The sequence below is a fragment of the Oncorhynchus keta genome, chromosome 21 (assembly GCF_023373465.1).
Source record: "Oncorhynchus keta strain PuntledgeMale-10-30-2019 chromosome 21, Oket_V2, whole genome shotgun sequence".
In the NCBI taxonomy this organism is placed as follows: Eukaryota; Metazoa; Chordata; class Actinopteri; order Salmoniformes; family Salmonidae; genus Oncorhynchus; species Oncorhynchus keta.
In genome coordinates this window covers 55677402-55686038 of record NC_068441.1, presented here as the reverse complement: position 1 = coordinate 55686038, position 8637 = coordinate 55677402, and the positions used below count along the sequence as shown (strand labels likewise).

At 43.3% G+C, this 8637-nt stretch overlaps 1 protein-coding gene and 2 long non-coding RNA genes across 3 annotated transcripts in view; all 3 read right to left on the bottom strand.

Annotated features, from left to right (window-relative positions):
• Positions 1–6999, bottom strand: part of LOC118381784 (inositol-pentakisphosphate 2-kinase-like) — a 42704-nt gene extending 35705 nt beyond the window's left edge. Inside the window, exons 1-6 of the mRNA XM_052474585.1 lie at positions 6771–6999; positions 6237–6296; positions 5721–5815; positions 5377–5395; positions 836–894; positions 308–380 (exon numbers count right to left, since the gene is read on the bottom strand). Coding sequence (XP_052330545.1) covers positions 308–380; positions 836–894; positions 5377–5395; positions 5721–5815; positions 6237–6296; positions 6771–6851 — 387 coding nt within the window. The 5' untranslated portion in view covers positions 6852–6999. The remainder of the gene's footprint in view (positions 1–307; positions 381–835; positions 895–5376; positions 5396–5720; positions 5816–6236; positions 6297–6770) is intronic.
• Positions 2941–5428, bottom strand: LOC127910469 (uncharacterized). The gene is made up of 3 exons (XR_008074982.1): positions 5377–5428; positions 4788–4912; positions 2941–3011 (listed from the first exon to the last, which is right to left on the bottom strand). It is a non-coding gene; the product is annotated as an uncharacterized LOC127910469 (long non-coding RNA).
• LOC127910470 (uncharacterized) lies at positions 4373–4765 on the bottom strand. Its single transcript, XR_008074983.1, has 3 exons — positions 4652–4765; positions 4550–4617; positions 4373–4515 (listed from the first exon to the last, which is right to left on the bottom strand). It is a non-coding gene; the product is annotated as an uncharacterized LOC127910470 (long non-coding RNA).
• Positions 7000–8637: the final 1638 nt, after the last annotated feature.

Genomic DNA, 8637 nt, shown 5'->3' with positions numbered 1-8637 from the left:
ATATAGATCCAGTCAGGATAGAGACAGACAGGATAGAGACAGACAGGATAGAGACAGACAGGATAGAGACAGACAGGGTTAATAACCCTGACAGCTATAGATCCAGTCTGGATAGAGACAGACAGGGTTAATAACCCTGACAGCTATAGATCCACCCAGGATAGAGACAGACAGGATAGATCCAGTCTGGATAGAGACAGACAGGATAGAGACAGACAGGGTCAGAGTGAAATAATAAATTGTGCAATGAAACGTGATGACTACTGTTGCAGAATGGGTACGACAGGTATACCGCAGAGATACATACCTTGAAGATTTTAAAGTTGTTTTGAGGTTCCTCTATCAAGTGCTTGATGGCTAGGGACATTCTCTGTTTGTTCCTAATAAGCAGAGAGAGAGAGATTCAGGCTGAGTACACATGGCACTTCATCCACATGCTGTGGAATCATATACAGACGAGAGCATGGTCAGATCAATGGCTGTAGATATACCCTGTGTACCACAAGATGGTGACAATCACAGCAGCAAGATGTGCGACCTGTTGCCACAAGAAAAGGTCAACCACGTCGAAGAGCGAAACACCATTGTAAATACAACCCATATTTATGTTTATTTATTTTCCCTTTTGTACTTTAACTATTTGCACATCGTTACAACACTGTATATATATATACATATGATGTGAAAGGTCTTCATTATTTTGTGCACTTTTGTGTTCTTTTTTTGTTTATCATCTATTTCACTTGTTTTGTAAATGTAAATATGTTTCCCACGTCAATATAAAGCCCCTTGAATTGAGCTGATAACTGGGCAGGTGACGTGTACCGTCACTTACCCCGAGAACAGGTCTAAGGGACAGTACCGGCTCAGCCGTTTCCACTTTCCATGGGCCAACTGTTGAGTGAGAGAGAAGAGCACAAAACTCAGTCAGTTTTGTCTCCACCCGGGGTGCAGTTATCCAGTCTCACCACCAGGGGGCAGACACTGATCACAACACTCAACTTTCACAATAACAAATGTCCTAGCCCCTAGTAGATGTCCTAGCCCCCAGTCTATTCTCTGGTAGATGTCCTAGCCCCCAGTCTATTCTCTGGTAGATGTCCTAGCCCCCAGTCTATTCTCTGGTAGATGTCCTAGCCCCCAGTCTATTCTCTAGTAGATGTCCTAGCCCCCAGTCTATTCTCTGGTAGATGTCCTAGCCCCCAGTCTATTCTCTGGTAGATGTCCTAGCCCCAGTCTATTCTCTAGTAGATGTCCTAACCCCCAGTCTATTCTCTGGTAGATGTCCTAGCCCCCAGTCTATTATCTGGTAGATGTCCTAGCCCCCAGTCTATTCTCTAGTAGATGTCCTAGCCCCCAGTCTATTCTCTGGTAGATGTCCTAGCCCCCAGTCTATTCTCTGGTAGATGTCCTAGCCCCCAGTCTATTCTCTGGTAGATGTCCTAGCCCCCAGTCTATTCTCTGGTAGATGTCCTAGCCCCCAGTCTATTCTCTGGTAGATGTCCTAGCCCCCAGTCTATTCTCTGGTAGATGTCCTAACCCCTAGTCTATTCTCTGGTAGATGTCCTAACCCCTAGTCTATTCTCTGGTAGATGTCCTAACCCCTAGTCTATTCTCTAGTAGATGTCCTAGCCCCCAGTCTATTCTCTAGTAGATGTCCTAGCCCCCAGTCTATTCTCTGGTAGATGTCCTAACCCCCAGTCTATTCTCTGGTAGATGTCCTAGCCCCCAGTCTATTCTCTGGTAGATGTCCTAACCCCCAGTCTATTCTCTGGTAGATGTCCTAGCCCCCAGTCTATTCTCTGGTAGATGTCCTAGCCCCCAGTCTATTCTCTGGTAGATGTCCTAGCCCCAGTCTATTCTCTGGTAGATGTCCTAGCCCCCAGTCTATTCTCTAGTAGATGTCCTAGCCCCCAGTCTATTCTCTGGTAGATGTCCTAGCCCCAGTCTATTCTCTGGTAGATGTCCTAACCCCCAGTCTATTCTCTGGTAGATGTCCTAGCCCCCAGTCTATTCTCTGGTAGATGTCCTAGCCCCAGTCTATTCTTCTAGTAGATGTCCTAGCCCCCAGTCTATTTCTGGTAGATGTCCTAGCCCCCAGTCTATTCTCTTCAGATGTCCTAGCCCCCCAGTCTATTCTCTGGTAGATGTCCTAGCCCCTGTTCATTCCAGTAGATGTCCTAGCCTCCAGTCTATTCCTCTGGTAGATGTCCTGAGTTTCAGTCTATTCTCTGGTAGATGTCCTAGCCCCAGTTCATCTTTGTAGATGTCCTAACCCCCAGTCTACTTTGGCAGATGTCCTAGCTCCCCAGTCTATTCTTGCAGATGTCCTAACCCCTAGTCTATTCTCTAGTAGATGTCCTGCTCCCCAGTCTATTCTCTGGTAGATGTCCCAGCCCCAGTCTATTCTCTGGTAGATGTCCTAGCCCCAGTCTATTCTCTGCAGATGTCCCTAGCCCCAGTCCATTCTCTGGTAGATGTCCCAGCCCCCCAGTCTATTCTCTGGTAGAATGTCCTAGATGTCCTAGCCTCAGTCTATTTCTCTGGTAGATGTCCTAGCCCCAGTCTATTCTCTAGTAGATGTCCTAGCCCCCCCAGTCTTCTCTTCTGGTAGATGTCCTAGCCCCCAGTCTATTCTCTGGTAGATGTCCTAGCCCTGATCTATTCTCTAGGTAGAATGTGCATTTGATCTATTCTCTGGTAGATGTCCTGGCCCCCAGTCTATTCTCTGGTAGATGTCCTGGCCCCAGTCTATTCTCTGGTATAGTCAAAAGGACCAGTCAAGTGAAGCAGAGGGTGTGCTCTGTTCTATTTGTTTAGGCAATGTACACGTCATTTTCTCATTGAAGAACTCTTAGGTCATCAAACTAATGTAGTACGACAGGTTATTCCAACGTCGATCCTAAACAATGTGAACTCCTTAAAATGTTGATGCATGCAGAAGCGGCAGACCTGGTTCTTGATTTCCTTAAATCAACGTGTCTAGAGGGTGGCAGAAATCCACATTTGGGCTGTGAAACACGAGACCAGAAGTGAGTCACCGTGGCTGACTTGATTAAGTGGATTCAACAACACGGTTCTTTTTTTTTAGCTTAAAAAAAAAATAAAAAAATAAAAAAACACACTTGTCCCTTTATCGCTTGACATCAAAAACCCCCATGACTTCTGACTCAGTTTTCCTTTAATCCTATATTCAATAACCCAGGTCCTTATAAAAGGAGTGTCATCACATGTCTTTTCACGGTCTGTGTATTTGTATATTAAAAAAAAAAAAAAAACTCTTGTCAAGTTTACATAATCTGTTTATTTAATCATTGTTTAACCAGGAATGTAAATTGGTTTTGAGAACCGGTTCTACAGTGTTTCTCAATGAGCTTTAACTTTCTACTCTTCTACAACTATAGCTCCATCCTTAAAAATGTATAAAATGGGGAGATGACTGAGGCCGTCCCAAATGGTCGGTCTCTCTCCCTCTCAAAAGTTTTGGGTCACTGAGAAATGTCCTTGTGTTTGAAAGAAAAGCACCTTCTTTTTGTGTCCATTAAAATAATATTAAATTGATCAGAAATACAGTGTAGACATTGTTAATGTTGTAAATGACTATTGTAGCTGGAAATGGCTGATTTTTACAGGTGTACAGAGGCCCATTATCAGCAACCATCACTCCTATGTTCCAATGGCACGCTGTGTTAGCTAATCACAGTTTACCATTTTAAAATGATAATTGATCATTAGAAAACCCTTTTGCAATTATGTTAGTACAGGTGAAAACTGTTGTCCTGATTAAAGAGGCAATAAAACTGGCCATCTTTAGACTAGTTGAGTATCTGGAGCATCAGCATTTGTGGGTTCAATTACTGGCTCAAAATGGCCAGAAACAAAGACCTTTCTTCTGAAACTCATCAGTCTATTCTTGTTCTGAGAAATTATGGCTATTCCATGCGAGAAAATGTCAAGAAACTGAAGATCTCGTACAACGCTGTGTACTACTCCCTTCACAGAACAGCGTAAACTGGCCCTAACCAGAATAGAAAGAGGAGTGGGAGGCCCCGGTCAACAACTGAGCAAGAGGAGAAGTACATTAGAGAGTCTAGTTTGAGAAACAGACGCCTCACAAGTCCTCAACTGGCAGCTTCATTAAACAGTACCCGCAAAACACTAGTCTCGACGTCAAACTGTGAAGAGGCAACTCCGGGATGCTGGCCTTTGAAGTTATTTTAATGGACAAAAACAAGGACCTTTCTAAGTGACCCCAAACTTTTGAACGGTAGTGTGTGCATGCTACTTTTTACCAGGGCTCAAAGACTGTACCTTAATCTCTATAGGGAGAGGACCGAGACTGTACCTTCATCTCTATACGGAGAGGACCGAGACTGTACCTTAATCTCTATAGGGAGAGGACCGAGACTGTACCTTAATCTCTATAGGGAGAGGACCGAGACTGTACCTTAATCTCTATAGGGAGAGGACCGAGACTGTACCTTAATCTCTATAGGGAGAGGACCGAGACTGTACCTTAATCTCTATAGGGTGAGGACCGAGACTGTACCTTAATCTCTATAGGGAGAGGACCGAGACTGTACCTTAATCTCTATAGGGAGAGGACCGAGACTGTACCTTAATCTCTATACGGAGAGGACCGAGACTGTACCTTAATCTCTATAGGGAGAGGACCGAGACTGTACCTTAATCTCTATAGGGAGAGGACCGAGACTGTACCTTAATCTCTATAGGGAGAGGACCGAGACTGTACCTTAATCTCTATAGGGAGAGGACCGAGACTGTACCTTAATCTCTATACAGAGAGGAGGTCTGTGTTCTCTGCAGCAGCAGCAGGAGGAGAGCTGGGTGAGGTTAGGCAGACACAAGGCACATCCACTCAACGTATCCATCACTTTGTCACAGCGAGACTCTGCCATGACATGGAACACACAGACAGATGGGTTGTTATAACACATTCACGACAACTTCAGTCACAGACTTTTGGGCCCCCCGACACATTGAGCCTAGTTCTGAACCAAACAGCTCTTTCAACAGAGAATCTCCTTGGAGACTGATTTTCAATCCCCGACTGTGGTCACCAGTGTCTGGGAACTGGCCGTTGATGTGTAGGTTTTAACTATAGTCATAAAGAAGTCCTTTCCTCATAATGACGAAATAAATACAAAGCAATTTAGAGTTCCATTACACAAGACACATAGACTGTAGATTCCACTACCTGTAGATAGCATTCTGTCACCACTAACTGCACACGTCCACACGCCCCACAGCTTAGTCTGCTGATGTATTCCACAACAACACAAGGAAATGTGACGTGTCATATTTCATGACAACCTGAAGATGCCAAACCCTGACAACTAAAAAGGCGACACGTACCTGGTCTTTCCTGCTGAACCTTCAATGACAGCTGTCGGACAAAGTCCAGGGGAGCTTCACAGCCTCCTACACAAACAATAATGCATTGATTGAAATGTATCAAAAGCATATACTATCATACAATAATGCTTTGATCGGTGTATCTATAGCATATACTATCATACAAAGCTGTATCAGGGAACAGAACTGACCATAACCTTTCAACTGGATTTGCTAACTTTATTAGTAACATGTGGCAAAAGAACTGTCCTTTAACCAAACAGTTAACCTCATAACATATTGGGGGAAAGGTTCCATGCTATTTACAACAACATGGTTAGCACAGAATATATATAATGTCTTACTCCATTGTGGACGAATTTCTCCCCAGCAGTGGCTTCATGACATTTTGACTATAGTCAACTATGTTCTGTATGTGGCGAAAAGCTTGTTCTGTTGTCTGGAAGAGAAGAAACAGATCGTCAAGAGAAATTAGGTCTCTGGGACAATCATGTTCATGTTTTCAGAGCTCTGTGTAAATGCAATGACGGGATACTTGTGTTTGTGCCTTCACTCGCTTGGTTGATACAAGCAGTCAATGAAAGCCATTCATCCTAAACTGGACCTTTGAGTGCCTTACACAAGTAAATGGACAGATCTGGGATCAGCTAACCCTCCCATAATCCTAACCTTTAGTGAGGAAAAATACAACAAAAAAATGACCAAAGATCAGAATGTGGTGACAACGTAACGTTACTCCGCCTTGCCTTGCTTAAGACATTTCGATTTAGGAGCATATCTTTTGTTAACAAACCAAGATCTGACAGTTTATGGTTGTAATTGTTATGGGGGTGGGGGGATTAGGGAAAAGATTTTCTAACCTTATGCGAGTTTTCGGCATCTTCTGTAGAATACTTCAGGAGCCGAAGGACTCTGGCGTGCTGGATAGGAAGAGTGTTGAAAAATATCAGCATGGGAAATCATTTTAAAGAAGGTACCTAAATATATATTTAAAAAGGTGGAGTGAGAGTCATCTGCTGGAACCCATGTGATAACTCAGCAAGGTTAAAGTTAGCTAGCTAGCTTGCTTGCTTGCTACCGTAAATACATTGCTCGTTTGATTTCCAAGGCACTAAATGTGGCTAACGTTAGCTACGACGCTAGCTTGATATTTGGTAGCTAGCAACTGATGTGGGTAGAGAGAAAAAAACCCACATTAAATCAGTCGACTACTAGGCAAACAATCTAGTGACAAGTAAAATAAACAATATTTTACTTCCCACTTTTTGCTTTTACAGACCTGGACGACGCCAGACAACCTGACCAGCGAGCTAATATATTAGCTACTTAGCTAGTTAGTAGCATATGCTAGCTACCAAGATTTTAGCTTACTGACCTAACATTAGCTAGCTCACCTGGACATTAGAAACCACTAGGCTTTTGTTGCCCTCTCCGTGGTATTTCCAGTCGTTCTCGTCCATTTTGTCCAGTTCCATAACAGAACTGTACGTTGTAGGCAAATGAATCTATATAGTTTATTAACTCCAGCAACTTTGCCAGGCTAACACACACAAGTTCTGAAGCTAAGACAATAATTGTTAAGCTACTGACTGACACCAAAGAACTATTGCTTTCTGGACGATGTCCCGCCCACTCTCATCGTATTGGCCAGATGTTTTTAGATGCAATTTTCATTGGATACTTCAGTCAGACGTAACGGAACTCGAATATTTTCGGAAGCCAATCCAAAGAGGATGGAAAACTGTTGCCAATCGCACGTGTTATTCTAATGACAGTGCCCCAAGAGAATGTGTTCTGCGATCTAAGTAAGATACACTACATGACTAAAAGTATGTGGACAAGTATGCTAGTCGAACATCTCATTCCAAAAATAATGGGCATTAATATGGAGTTGCTATTTAATTTTACCTTTATTTAACTAGGCAAGTCAGTTAAGAACAAATTCTTATTTTCAATGACGGTGGGTTAACTGCCTGTTCAGGGGCAGAAAGACAGATTTGTACCTTGTCAGCATGGGGGTTTGAACTTGCAACCTTCCAGGTACTAGTCCAACACTCTAACCACTAGGCTACCTTGCCACCCCAACAACCTCCACAAGTCTGGGAAGGCTTTTCACTAGATGTTGGAACATTGCTGTGACCACAAGACCACAAGAGTTGTGACCACAAGAGCATTAGTGAAGTCAGGCACAGATGTTAGGCGATTAGGCCTGGTTCGCAGTCGGCGTTACAATTAATCCCAAAGGTGTTCAATGGAGTTGAGGGCAGGGCTTGGTGCAGGCTAGTCAAGTTCTTCCACACCGATCGCGACAAACCATTTCTGTACAGACCTCGCTTTGTGTACGGGGGCATTGTGCTGAATTAGGAAAGGCCCTACCCCAAACTGTTGCCACACAGTTGGAAGCTGTGATGATCTTCCCACTCCATCTGCCGAACTCTGTCTCTTTGCTCTTTGTTTTCCTCAGTAGGGTGTCGGTGGGCAGAGCCGGAAGTGTCGTCAGCAAAATGGGACACACCTAGGCTTGTTTGTTTTGGCACCTCTCAACACCCCTCATTATCACCATCTATGCACACAACCACTCACTTACACTACTGACTACACACAATATATATATATATTCACCTTTATTTAACCAGTTAGGCCAGTTGAGAACACCTTTATTTAACCAGGTAGGCCAGTTGAGAACACCTTTATTTAACCAGGTAGGCCAGTTGAGAACACCTTTATTTAACCAGGTAGGCCAGTTGAGAACACCTTTATTTAACCAGGTAGGCCAGTTGAGAACACCTTTATTTAACCAGGTAGGCCAGTTGAGAACACCTTTATTTAACCAGGTAGGCCAGTTGAGAACACCTTTATTTAACCAGGTAGGCTAGTTGAGAACACCTTTATTTAACAAGGTAGGCTAGTTGAGAACACCTTTATTTAACCAGGTAGGCCAGTTGAGAACACCTTTATTTAACCAGGTAGGCTAGTTGAGAACACCTTTATTTAACCAGGTAGGCCAGTTGAGAACAAGTTCTCATTTACAACTGCGACTCTGGCCAAGATAAAGCATAGCAGTGTGACACAAACAACAACACAGAGTTACACATGGAGTAAACAATAAACAAGTCAATAACACAGTAGAAAAAAAAGAAAAAAGAAAAAAGAGTCTATATACATTGTGTGCAAAAGGCATGAGGAGGTAGGCGAATAATTACAATTTAGCAGATTAACACTGGAGTGATAAATGATCAGATGGTCATGTGCAGGTAGAGA